General features: G+C 38.5%; 1 protein-coding gene across 1 annotated transcript in view; it reads left to right on the top strand.

Annotated features, from left to right (window-relative positions):
• The window catches only part of LOC113538936 (latent-transforming growth factor beta-binding protein 2), a 116633-nt gene that overhangs the window by 51287 nt on the left and 51252 nt on the right, over positions 1–14094 (top strand). The window contains exons 5-8 of the mRNA XM_026934411.3: positions 884–1054; positions 5177–5377; positions 6361–6647; positions 9235–9337. Of these exons, the coding sequence (XP_026790212.3) occupies positions 884–1054; positions 5177–5377; positions 6361–6647; positions 9235–9337 (762 nt within the window). The remainder of the gene's footprint in view (positions 1–883; positions 1055–5176; positions 5378–6360; positions 6648–9234; positions 9338–14094) is intronic.

Below are 14094 nucleotides of genomic sequence, written 5' to 3'. Positions count from 1 at the left end.
GAAAACACACATTTATCACTGTCATTTTATCACAATTGCAAACACACGTCATGCATACACACTCACACTCTCTTCATTTAAATCAAGTGTTAGACTAGGGGGAAAATTTCCTCTTCTTGTTCACGTACAAGGTGTGTTTGATGTCTTACAGCTAGTGCCTTAGGGCCCCCTTTTTTTCTTCTAAACTCAGCACACGTGCGCTACACAAACCCAACAAACACTTTGAACCATAACTTTGTACTTCAGCTTCAAAGCCTTTCCTTTGTTGTCTACATCATAGCTAGGAAAGTTTTAAAGAAGCGTGAATTAAAAGAAATACAACCCTAATCAAAGTAATTCAAGAAAAAAAATTAAAAGAATGACATATGCATATGGACAGCATCTAACAACACCCTCAAATTATACTACAATGGCAATGTTTAACAAGTTCAATCCTCACAAACATTCCAAGAGATCCCTGTTTTCAGGCGTCTGTTTTTCCATCATTTACAAGGCAACGGGAGTTGAACAGATTCCCACCATTACACAAGACTTCCTTTCCAACTACAGATACACACAGACACACACTCACACACACACACATACACGTGCGCACGCTCGCACACGCCTTATCCTCGTGATGCTCTCTCTCTCTCACTCTATCCTGCTCTGGAGAGCTTTTGCAGTGACACATCCTTCCAGCTATCCAGACTCTGGTGTACACACTCACACCCACACACACGCTGACACACATACTCACTTACACTGTTATAAACCTTCTGTTCTACCAGTGTCCAGGCAGGGAGAGTGTGACTTGTGAAGATGCAGCACTTCTTGTATGTGTCTGTTCTGTGCTTTCAGCTCTTGCTTTCTCATTGCCATTCTACTCCGTTACCATTTTTAGGAGCAAACCTTACAGCTAATGTGGACCGAATCAAGATCATCTTTACACCCATGGTGTGTAGGAGGATCTGCCATGGGGGGCAGTGCTACAATAGCTGTGAGCGTGGAGATAAGACCACAGTGTACAGCGAGAACCAGGGCCCACCGTCTAAGACCCATGGCTTCAGACTCTGTAAGTTTCTCATCGTCTCACAGTTTGTGCATTTCTGAATCTGAATTGGTTCTGAATTTCTCACAAGAGCATGTTTTGTCATTGACAAAAAAGTCTTCCTCTTCTTTGAGATGCACTGAAATGAAACATTTTGTAGAGATTCCTTTCAGCATGCTATTAAAGAGTGAAAGAAAGGGAGAAAATCGGCTCTGTGATTGCGCACTGAGACCTAAGAGGTGTTTTAGAGATGGAGAAGCCGCACACTCATCCCACGCTCCCTCCTCTCTACCCCCTGCTTGTCTGCGGTTTACACCTCGCTTTGAACCTCACCTTAACCATTTCATATGCTCAACAGAAGAAAAAGAAAGACAGGGGGCGGGAAAGAGAAGGAGAAAGGGAGCAAGTTTTAACAGGGATTACATTAAAGCCACTTTTATCCACCTGCTTTAGCCCCGAGCCAATACAGAGGGCCTGAGGAGAGGCAACAATGCTGAGCTGCCTCTCCTAACAGCTCAATCTGCTTTATAGGGAAATCTCACACTCTCCCACTGGATCTGCGTGTGGTTAATGAAGCACATTTCATACACCAGAGCTCAGTTAACACCAGTGGACCGTTTAATGCCCAGCCAAGTCCTTTTTATCACTGGTGAGAACATACTTGTAGTATAGAGCAGTGAATCAATGGGGCTTGTAGCTGTTTCTTCCCTCCTTTCAATACCTTGACACTACACTGATGCAAAGAAGATACAGATCATTTTTATGAAGTTATTCATAACTGTATATCTGAACTATATTTAGAACTATATTGTGAATCACTGATGATTTCAATAAATTTTGAAAATATGTGTATATTTGAAAATATGAAAATATGTGTATATTTGTTGGAAATTGATATTTTAGAAGTAGAACTGATAATTCTTGTTGTAATCATTGCAATTTACTGCTGAACTACTGGTTTATAATACAGTTGTTCAATTTAGAACCTATTATTCAATAACTACAGTGAAACTTATACTGTACACACACTCTCAGAAAAAGAGGTACTAAACTCTGCCTTTCCCTGTTGCTGGGGTGAAACTCTTATGTTTCTTAACATTAAGTATCTCATACCTGGAAATGTGGATGTAGTGTGCTTTTAAAAATGATTTGAGCTTCATAATTGGAATGTAATTAACTTTTTTGGGGTAAAGATTTAAAGGTACACTACATGCACCTTTCTAGGTAAAAGATACATAGTGAAGGTACAAAAGGTGTACTCTTCAGGGTACCACCTCATTGACATGGAAAGGGACAGTTTAGTACCCTTTCTTCTGAGAGTGTAGTGTAGGAACGGTTGTTAAGGGTCTGAACCCTTGCTTATGTGGAAACATTTTCTTGAAGAGTTCTGCATAGAACCTTTAAGGGTTTCCTTTGAGGGACAACTGAAATTTGATCTTATTTACACATAGCGTTTGTCCAAATTATTTGGGAAATGTGATTAATTTGCTTGAATTACCAGTGCATAAACAAGTAATTTTTTAGATTTATGGTAATCGTAAAGGAAAAATCCACCCTGAATGACTTAACATCTGTTCTTCAGTGGTGTCCAAGATTTATTTTGCAATGAAATCCTGAGTTGACTTCTTCAGTTTCATTCATTGACATTTCTTTCATTGGTCTATTTTCACTTTGGGTAATGGTTTCCTATATTACTCACAATGCAGTTCGACTACCTGCTGATATTGGTGCCAGTGGGGATTAGCTACGTAAAGAGAACGATGCAGCAGCACTTTAATCCTTTAGCTTGTCCAGCTGTCTAACCTCCTCATCTGTACACTCTACTCAAACAGATAAGGTTCCAGAACTTCTAATTTCATGTTAATACCATCATCAATACCATCGTACTTGATCACTAACTAGCTGAGTGAAGTCGAAAATTGAGTCCAACATTTGCTGTCTCCACTACTTCCACTTTGGATTTCTTATTAATATGAAATTAAACGTTGCTCGAAAAATAGTGACTGAGAAAAGAATCTTTTGTTCTCTAGTTTTTATGCGCTAACAGACAAACCTGACTGTTATCATGTATGTTTGAGATAGTTTAATTTTTTTTCTATTAAGTGCCATCGTAACTGACATCAGCACGGCAGACACAGAATAACTTCACACGGGAATAACGAAAATACAGAACCAACCAACAAATTAGCACCAGAATCTCTAGTCACATCACAGATATTTCAATATAAACACATTTAATGTGTTTCAGGGTGAAGGGCTCCTTTAATAGTAGCTGTTTGGAACATGTCGGGGTGCTTTAAACACTTTCACAGCTTGGAAGCGTTGAATGTTGGAAAACATTCCTGGCACCTGCCAACATCTGAGAGATGACCTGAGTTATATTTTTATCCTTGTTCTAATACTGAGGCAATTTCCGATGCAGCATTTGATGTTGTTGGTGTAATATGTATTCCATTAGGAATGTGAGGTAGCATCTAATGTTGTCGTTATGTGGAGACTTTCAGACACTAAACCCTGCATAGTTGAAGAGTCAGTATATCACATGTCCTGATGTTTAATATTTAGACCTGCAAGACTTTTGGTGCTTTTCTTCAGTGAAATCTGGAAACTGTGTAATGTCACACCCACATGCACATATGACAAAAGACACAAATAAGTGTGCTTTGGGGATACGGAACGGTCAACAGTAAATAAGGTTTGGACTTAACAATGCTAACTGTATAATAAGACTTGGCAATGAAACACAGAACCATCAGATATAAACAGACAAACTAATAAAGCACTAACAGCGGATGAACAAAAATAGGTAACAGACCAATGACAGGACAGGGGCGAAGACAGGACTAAAACCCAAACAAAGGCACTTGCCAAAACAAACAAAAGCACAATGACAATGAATGACAACTGTGTGTTGAGAGGAGGAATTTGTAACAGTGGCCTCTTCCAGGATTGCCATACCACCATAGATATATCCACAGGGACAGTTCACTGAATGGTTTGATGGGGTGGAGATTTTTGAGAGACAGTGCTGTCCACCATAATCAAACACCAAGGGAATATCTTTTGGACGTTTGATGTTTATTTCTCCAGTACAGATCCAGAGACTCTATGCTGAAGATCTTTTGGACCATCACCTTACTCAGACACTAAGACACTATGTTGTTTTTCCATTAATTTGTCTCCTGATTTTTCACAGAATAAAAGTGGAAGAGATTGGACAGGTTGTTTCAATTCTTTGTCTTTTATCTCTTTCTGTTTTGCCACACTGCAACTATTATCTCAGACAGTATTGCTCAAACGAGGAGAACAGATGCCTTCTTGAGGTCAGAACTATTTTCACTGTTTTGTGTCTACAAAGGCCCTTCCATTTATTGCTGAAGCTTCCTAGGTATTTTTCATAGTGTCTCTTTGAAGTCTGACGGCAAATGGGTTCAGTTTGGGGGGCTCGGATGCCCCGGTCACAGGTATATAGGGCACAGGCACTGCTGACAGAATATAAGCAGAATTAAAGATGCTCTGTGAAACCACAGCTGTTCATCTGTATCATTCCATTCTTGCTCTCCATGACTGCAAAATTGTGTCTGGTTTGTGATGGTTTTGTCTGTTCAAAAGAAGGTCTGGCATGTAGATTGAAATATTTTGGTGTTGTTACACTACTAGGGGTTACTTTTGATTCGCTGTAATTTGCTTAGTTAACAAAATTAATAGCAATTAAAATATCAGTGTCTTTGACCCATTGAACACGTTATTGGTCTGTGAGTTCAATCATTTTTAACTGTTCATTGGAATACAGGAAGTTATTAGTGGTCCTTAGGAAAGCATAATTAGCTAAAGGAAGCAGAGGTCAAGCCAGTACAAGTCTTCCCACTAATATGAGGACCATCTTAATGTGTTTTCCCTGAGGGTGAATTTTAGAGTTCATAAATCCCCTCTCAAATGAGTGCTCAAGTGCTCAAAACGCTTTGCTGCCTAAAGAAAAGCTCATTATATTCCCCTGTTTGCAAGTGTTTATTTTGAGATAAATCACATCAAACTAAAAGTCTCTTCTGATGAAGTAAATTTTGCCCTTTTTGTGGCTTGAGATTTACCAAATTGGAAAGGGGGTTTCTTATCATTTTTCTCAGACTGTCTTTGTTTATTTTCTAGTTTTCTGTCAGATTCCGTGCTTGAATGGAGGACGGTGTATCGGGCAAAATGAATGCTGGTGCCCATCAAACTCCACAGGAAAGTTCTGTCACCTTCCGGCTCTGAATCCCAGCAAACCCTCACCCGGCCGACAAACCAATAGCAGAGTGCACAATGGCTCATCTCACACAGTCTACACCCTTCCTCTCTCTAACCAGCAAGGTAAAGGCAAAACACAATCATGGCCCCACTGTGCCTGTGTCTTTCACATAGTGATTCATGTTAATTCATTTCATAAGAGAATTAAAGAGGAAGGAATGCAGCTGATCATCCTTTCAGACAAATTTGTAAGTTTACTTAGTTCCTTGTGTTCCCATGCATGACATGTAATTTGTTATTACTTGGCTTTTGATTTATAGAAATCAGAAATTGTTCGAATGGTCAAATATTAATGGTTATATCTGGATCTTGTTTTGTGCACATGTTTCAAGTGGCCTATATTGTTCACAGCGTGTTCCTTTTTCAGCAAACTCATTATGAATATGAAAACCAGAATATGTCTCACCAATGCCAACGATATCCATGCTAACAAAGAACACCCGTCATTTTCAATTCCAAAAATTTAAAATATACTTCTCCTGGCATACCTCACACTTGCTTGCTCTCTTTTCTTTTCTTTATCCAGCATTAAATAGATGCAGAAGCTCTCATGTGGCCTCCAACCCTCTGCATTCCATTCTCATTTGCTTGTTGACCCTTGTGCCATGTTTTAATAAGTCTAATTCAGTGGCAGGGATCACATCTGGACCTGTTACATCACTGTTCAGGCATCTCAGGCTTTGTGTAGCAAGTGAAAAAGAACCATTAAAGAGCTTCTTCTGTATCGTGTAATACAAGAAGTTGCTTGTATACTTGAACAAGTGATTTCTGAAAGGTATGGGCATGTCAGATTTCCATCAGGCGCTAGATGGTCAAGGAAAGTGTGTTATCTACTGCTTACTGGTCCAAGCTGTCATTTATGTTTTTACTTGATTCAGTATTTCTAAAATATAAAGAAGGTGTACAGCATAATGAGTCAATAAGTGTGTGTGGAATTATCATTGCCCTCAGTGTGTTACATTGTTTTTCATTAATAGATGAGTCATGTTATGTTTATAGCCTTCCTATATAGTCATGATGTTATGACTGTTTTTCTGTTTTTGTAGCTTCCCTTTTACCCTCGCTGGTGAATGTACATGTCCAGCACCCACCAGAAGCTCAGGTTCAGATCCACCAGGTTGCACGGGTCAAACCGGGCCAAACAGCTGAAACAGGACACTCGGTACAACAGCGCTCTCAGCCTGGCAGTAATCATATCAATGTCAATGGGAATGGAAATGGGCAGAACAGCGTGCACAGCACTGGTCAGGACCACGGGCAAAACCACCACAGGCCACATATTAGGCTAAATGGACATGTGGGAAGGTGTTTCCAGGAAACAGTTGATGGAAAGGTATGTCAAGTAAACAAATTAAGACTGGATTGACTAAAAGTACACAACGTACAGATGTATTTGAGTTGTGGTACTCATGACTTGTCATGGTCTCATGAAAATTACCATTTACTGTGTCAGCATGAATGAATGTTAGTGTGTCAGTATTTTGATACAACACAGTCTTTATAATTGCATAAGGTAACAATTTCCTTCAAGGTTCTAAATTGGCTTGAGTTACTTGGCCTCAACTCAAAAATCAGTGACCCCTACTGAAACTTTTCCCTGTCTGTGAGTTCACCTCCTCTTGTCTCAGTTTTAAATTTTGGACTCAGGAGAGATGGTCCTGATTAAAACACTCAGATACTGTATGTTTCGGTATTTGTATCACATGAGAGCCACAGGTGTTTGGACACGCAGACTCTGTTTATTAAGGCATTTCCGAAACTCATGGTCATAATCCAAAGCAGACTTCAGAGCACAGGAGGTCAACTTAGACTTTTCTATAATCCAAATTAAGAAACAATGGTAAGCTAAGTCAATACATGATCAATTCATGACAAACACAAGAAGGGGTAATATACACAGAGCAGGGTAACATCACAGCCTGCAATGGGACACAAAGATATAGGTGCTACAATTAGACACAGGTAAAACTAAAGATAAGGGGTGTGGCCCAGGCAAGGCCAGATACATGACACATCCAGACAGGACAGCACTTATTTACTCACTGACTTACTTAGGTACTTATTAGATGAACTAAATAACTATTTCAAAAAACAAAGAAAGAAAGAAAGAAAGAAAGAAAGAAATTCAAGTATATGGCATGTTTGTCCTTGTTGAATAATTTGAGTTTGATATATTAGTATGTTTAAGTAGGTGGAAATACACCCTGCACGCACACACACACACACACACACATTTACACACTCCTACTGGGTACTAGCATGTACCTATTGGCATGTTTTTGAGAGTTGGGAGGAAACTGGAAAACCTGGAGGAAACCCACCCAGATAAGGGGAGAATATGATAAACTCTGCATAGACAGTAACCTGAGCTCCGCTTGGACCCAGAGACAATGGAGCTGTGAGGTGGCAAAACTACCCTCTGTGCCACAGCAAAATACTGAATTATTTTAAATTGTATTGGAGAAGAGATTGCTAACCTCATTTACTGAAATTCGTATTAACTTGATTTATTGCACAGCATTTTGTGTTTTTCTTGAGATACTCTATATAAATAAAGTTGACCTAACTTGACTCACAAACCTTGCCAGTGAATAAAAGTGAGAACAAGTTAAGAATACAGAACTTGTACATACATATTATACTTTTGTATTTTATTATATATTAACAAATGTAAAACACTAATACACTTGTACTATGGTATACAATATAGTATACTATATTTTCATAAGGGTGATTTTGCCAATTTCTCTAATCATCAAATGCTCCATCAAATGCCCAAATCTCTTTCTTCTAATGTTTTATTGCTCTACCAAGGTCTTAGTGAAAGTTCATTCCGACATTGCAACGACACCAATTTATTTTCTAAAACAGAAACATACAGTAGCTAATATATGTTGCTGTCAGACAGGAAGGAAGCTATGCTTCTGATTTACTGTTGGAATTTATGCATCCTGTGAAGTTCAGCCCTCTCAGATTCCAGTCACATTAGCAGAGGTGTAATGATTTGGGGTCAAAAGGGCAGGCACTGTTAGGGAGAGGATATGACTCTATACATCCATCTGGAATGTGGTAAAGAGACAAGCTGTAACTAACATGATCCTTCAACACAATATTATAAAGCTCATTACATCACATAAGGTTGTATATTTTTAAATTGCTACGATCTCAATTACCTAACCAAGCATCTTTGTGTGCAAGGCTTACACTCAATTAGATAAATGGAGCTTGAGAATGTGTAAGCTTAGAAAAGATTTGGCTGAAGAAAAGTACATTCTGTCTTTGTCTCTTAATTGTCTCTGTCTGGCCTGTTAGTAGTCTTGACAAGAAAAGAACATACTCAATGCAAAATGATTCAGCATTTTTTCCATTTAGGATAACATGCTCGTATTCAGATACAAGCGTGTGTATTGGGAATAGAGAGATGATGCCAATGCCCTAATAATATATCTGACATAACAGTGACTTGGCTTCCAAGGTCCCATAAATCTAAAAGGAATTCAGATCCTAATCTCACAGTTAGCTCAGATCCATGAGCAATGTGCCAGGGGAGGAGAGAGTGGAAAAAAGAGGCTTCTTTTGTCCTCTCTAACCGGACTCAGCTGCTCCTCATCTTTTTTGTTTTAAATGTGAAGAGGCACACTCTATCTGTAAGCCTTTTTAAGCACAGCATGCATTAGGCATTTAGATATCAGAAGGAAGGTAGGATGCTAGAAGAAAAGGAGATAGGTTTAGTGATGATACTGCCTGGGTTTTATGCAGCTCATCTGATGCTAGAACAGGCCTGGGTTTCATAGTATACTTCAACTGCCTATTCCGAAACCTTTTGTAACATTCATCCTCTTGAAAAGACCCTTGTGTTTGTTCAGAAACATGAGTCGCTGGAATTTGTGCTATTGTGTGTTTGTGTGCTTATGTTGCAGTGTGGGAAGCCTCTGCCAGGTCTTACCAAGCAGGAAGACTGCTGCGGCAGTGTGGGAGCTTCATGGGGTCTGCACAAATGCACCGAGTGTCCCAGCAAACCGGGTGAGACTCTCATACACTGGGGGCTAACACATATTGTATGTCTGGGAAAACCTACAGATGTGGCTGTGGCTGACTTCTAGCCAACAGCCAAAAAGAGATGAAAATTTAAGTTTGGGCCAAAATTATTTTTTTGTCTACAGATGCTTTTTAACACTGTAACACTGTGCGATTTCAGCTGTCTTTTAAGATTATTACTTGTCACACTATATTAGGTGATCCCAGTGAAATCTTAATCCCAGTAAAAAGCCAAATTCTATAACAGAATGTGTGATAATGTGTCTCCATTTCAGAATATATGATGAAGATTCTTTAACGATAGATCTGAGTTTAAAGAAAACTACATTTATTTCAAATTATGTTCTGCATACGTCATCAAACCCATTCGGAATGAGATTTAAATGCAATTTTCTCTCTGACTTTTGGCGGTAACCAGACATTAAAATTTAAACTTTACTTCTGGTTGAGATACAGGCAAAAAAGAAACATACTTCATTTCAGGAAAGTGTAGTTTTCAGAATTATATATAGTAGAAAATGTCAAAGTTTTTATAGGCCACCATAAATATATACAAGAATCCTCTTCTTTTGAGTTCACACTACTGAAGGTACACTCTGCATATAGTACATTTACCACCCCCTTCCTTTCGAACGAGTTTGTATTTTATAAAGGCAACAAGGCAACAAATCTAACCAGGCATTTCTTTGGATGAAGGCAGCTTGGCAAAACCCACTGGTGTGAGATTGTTGAGCTTTGCTCAAGACAAGCAAGTCCCAACTCTTCCTCCAATCTGTGATCCTTTTGAAAAGCCACAGTTTACACTCAGCCTGGTTTAGTTTGTGTATACAGAATGGAAGTTGACTGCTGGCAGAGTTGCATTGCTTCATGCTGTGTGGTACTAAGTGGACAATGTGTGAGGCGGGCTGTGCTATGTTCTTTGCCTTAGAAGTTATACTTTTAGGTATTTGTTATACCTATTTATCTATACCTATAGATGGCCCCATAATGATAGGAATAAATTATCATTTTGAACAAATTTTTTTTGATAAAGTGGTTCACAAAAAAATAATAATCATAAGAAGAAGAAGAAGAAGAAGATAGCTTACTTAGATAACTTGAAGATAACTTGATCTTAACTTTTCAAGATAACTTGAAAAACCAAAAAATTATATGTATGGTTAAGGATGAGTTTAAGCATAGGCACAACACATTTAGCTTCAATTATAAAATGGTTAGTGGAAATGCCTCAGAGAGACATGTAATACAAGACACTGCCCCGATGTACTAATAAAGAGGCTGATTTGTATGTAGTGTGAGACAACGCAGGTAGTGGCCATATTGCAGGTGATTTACAAAGGATAATTCTGTAAATTACATTATAGGAAAAAAATGGGGGAAACAATATGTACAATATTGTTTGATAATTGTTCTTAATGGCCTATAATTAATAGTATATAATCAATATGTTCTTAATTATAGATCAAGTATAACATCAATTAAGGGCATTAAGAGGTATTGAAAACTGCTCAAATACACGGGTCATTGCCAATTCCCATCCATTAGCATGTTTTACACTATTGCACAGGGTAAGGGCTCATATGTGCTTCATTAGATACATCTTCAGCTCTTTTTGAACTGCTGCTCATGCCATGTCACAGTGCAGCTATAATGAGCCACTGAGACATCATTTTTAGAACCTTTAATCAAATAATTTCATCATCTTTGAAAAAGCTAAAGCAAATGTTATACTTGCCCCTCTGTTGTAATTGTATACACAGTTTGCAAATTGCAGGTGCTAAATTAATGTAATAAGGCAAAGGCAGACCTTTACAAAATTGGGGTCTTTGTGTGTATGTGTGTGTGCGTGTGTGTGTGTGTGTGCTTATGTGTGTCTATGTTTGTGTAGCATCACATTATCCACTCCACATATCGTTCACTTTTCCCCTCAGGAAGAGGGAACATGCACTTGCACTTGTACGTGCTGACTACCAAACATAAGACCGTCATATTTGTTTCCGTATTAAGTATAGTCAGTAATCCGATGCAGACATCAGCTCACTTGTGGTGAGCCTTTAGATCATTGACAGATATTTATTCTCTTTTTTTCTGTCTGCCAGAAGTTCTAGATCTCTTAACTATCCAGATGTGTCTCTGCTCCCTGCTCTTTGAAGTTTGGATTTGCAGAATTGTCCATCTATTCTCTCATTTTCAGTTTGTTTGGGAAGAATACTGAACATCTGGTTTGGGAATGCTGGGAATGACATCACTGACTGTTATGTTGAATGTGTGCAGTGATTAGGAGCATTAAATGTGTTATAAGCTTCCACAAAGTCTATGGAATTATCAAATATATGTACATTGCATTTCTTAGAAATAATAATAAGCTGTAAGATCAATAGTTAAATTCTCAAGTGAGCTTTGGTTTATGTAAATTCACATAATTTATTCAGCAGTGCTGTTCCCACATTGTGGGTAATTATAAAAGAAATAAGTCTCTTCCAATATGTAAATCCCAGTTTAACACCTAAATAAGATATATTTTTAATTTGCTTAACATTGTTAATAGAAAGCCTCAGGTTAATTAATGTGGTTTAGGTGTTGCGATGTCCTTGTAATAAAAATACTCCCTACTATAATAATGCAAAGCCAACATATTTTTGGCAAGTGTCTTATTTTAACAATTTTATTTTTAGTTTTTCTGTGTGTAGAATAGGCATTGTGGAAAATGAAGAAGAGGTTATGAGGTACACGGTTTGTGGAGCAAGTCTAATAAAAGTGATGACAGTCAAGAGAGCTTGTCGTTCCCATCTTGCAAGAGAGGCTACGTCCTTGACGGAAGTAATGCATTACCATCTTAGATGTTGCGAATTCCGGGCTGTAATGAACACCAGGCAGAAATATCAAGAGAGAGAGAAAGTGAGAGACAGAGACAAAGAGATCACATTCATGTGTTGGACCTGAGCCTCTGCTTTTTCTTGGATTCAAGCATCAGCAACAGACCGAGGGACTTATCAATGCTCTTTATCTTCTCAGGTTCTGATGAGACTAAACGAACGCTCCTGTTTTGAATCTTAACATTCTTATCAAGATATCACATTCTGGATTTTATTTAAAGGTTAGCTGTTTCTGAGAATTTTGAAATAAGGTCTTTGAGCTTGAGTAAGGCAAGAATATTTTGTAGCAGTAATGATGGAGTCTTGGAGACAGATAGTAAAAATAGGGAGTGGATACAGAGAAGGAAATAACATTCATATCCATGGGGATTGCGTCATTGTGCATTACTCTGATTCCATCTGATTTCAGGGAGCCATTGAGGGGATAGATTGGTATGCCAGAGAGTTCCAGGGTAAATTTAATTGAATTGCTGGAGGGTTGCTTGTGTGTGTGCCAACGGCTTAGCCAATGTGACCCAGTTTTCCAGTCCAGATCACTGGTGCTACAGTAGACTTGATTCAGTCACTCGTGTCTACAGGGCCATGAAAGGTGACTGAGACACTGAGGTCAATAAAAACTGGAAGCTTACAGGATGACAGATAAACTGTGAAAGACAAGGATTTCATTATCACACCAAAAAGACTTCCATAGAAACTGTGAGCAAACTTCTACTAGCCCAGACTTTTTATAAATTTGTTTTAAATTCTTTTGACTTTAAGGACATCTGTGTTTTACTTTGGAGTGAACTTGTTTTCTTTGTTTTCAGTCATTGCCAATATCTTTTCCACTGGACAGTGCCTCAGTAACAAATCATTGACTCCATATTTTGTTTCTATTACCATGTGATTCGTACTGTAACTAAGTACCAGTGCTGGATAAAGTTACAAACGGACTATGAAAGGAGCTATAAATAGTCTCACTTAGTTGTCTTGAGCCATGAGGGTACGGATGGTTCTGGGTATGGATTAGGAATCATACCATGCCGACTTCCACTGTCTGGAAAAGTGCCATTAGAATTTGAAATTGACACTATTGTCAGTCTCTTGTTATTTTATAGGGACATCTCTATGTATGTTCCCATCAAACCCCATCCTACAGTATGTGAGTGTGAAGGCCTATTTGTCTGTCTGCACTGACAGTGACATGGTGCTTTTTGGATCATCACTTGGCCTTCTTTTGCTAGTCATAATAGCCAGAGATAAAGACCATCCAAAGGTCTCAGATAAATAACACTTTCTTCAGGAGCCCATAAACTATCACTGATATGGGGCAGGAAGTGTCAGTCTGAATCCTGGTACCGTCCTCCCTATTTAAATCCTTTCCTCTGCTATTTCTTAAGCTAAAATACTTTGCGTGCTGTTATTTATTCATTTTGTCTATTTATGACAAGATTAGCACAATTCAGCTTCAATGACTGGCACTATATAGGCATGATTTTGAGGCAGTATTCATCTAAATGGCTGAATAACTGGAGATTAATGGTCATCATTTACAATAAGACCGACCTATTTTCTTAAGAATGCTGTGTCTGGACTAGCAAATACTGCTTCTAAATGCTCCTGAGCTTTACTCTCATGATTTTGGGAGGTGGGAAGAAACCCGATCTTGGATATTTTACTGCATATTGAAAGAGGAAACATGACATTGGATTATATATTGACGTGAATGTAGTACCAGTCAGTGAATACATATATCATTAAGCCATCCCAAACCCCATGATTCTGTCATACTGAGTACAAACTGACTGAGTGCAGGTTGAAAGCATTCAGATTTGTGTAACTCTTCTTTGCTCTGAACCATTCACCCCTCAGTGGAAAAGAGGCTGT

This window comes from Pangasianodon hypophthalmus, chromosome 10, assembly GCF_027358585.1.
Source record: "Pangasianodon hypophthalmus isolate fPanHyp1 chromosome 10, fPanHyp1.pri, whole genome shotgun sequence".
In the NCBI taxonomy this organism is placed as follows: Eukaryota; Metazoa; Chordata; class Actinopteri; order Siluriformes; family Pangasiidae; genus Pangasianodon; species Pangasianodon hypophthalmus.
This window is presented reverse-complemented; position numbering and strand designations above follow the sequence as displayed.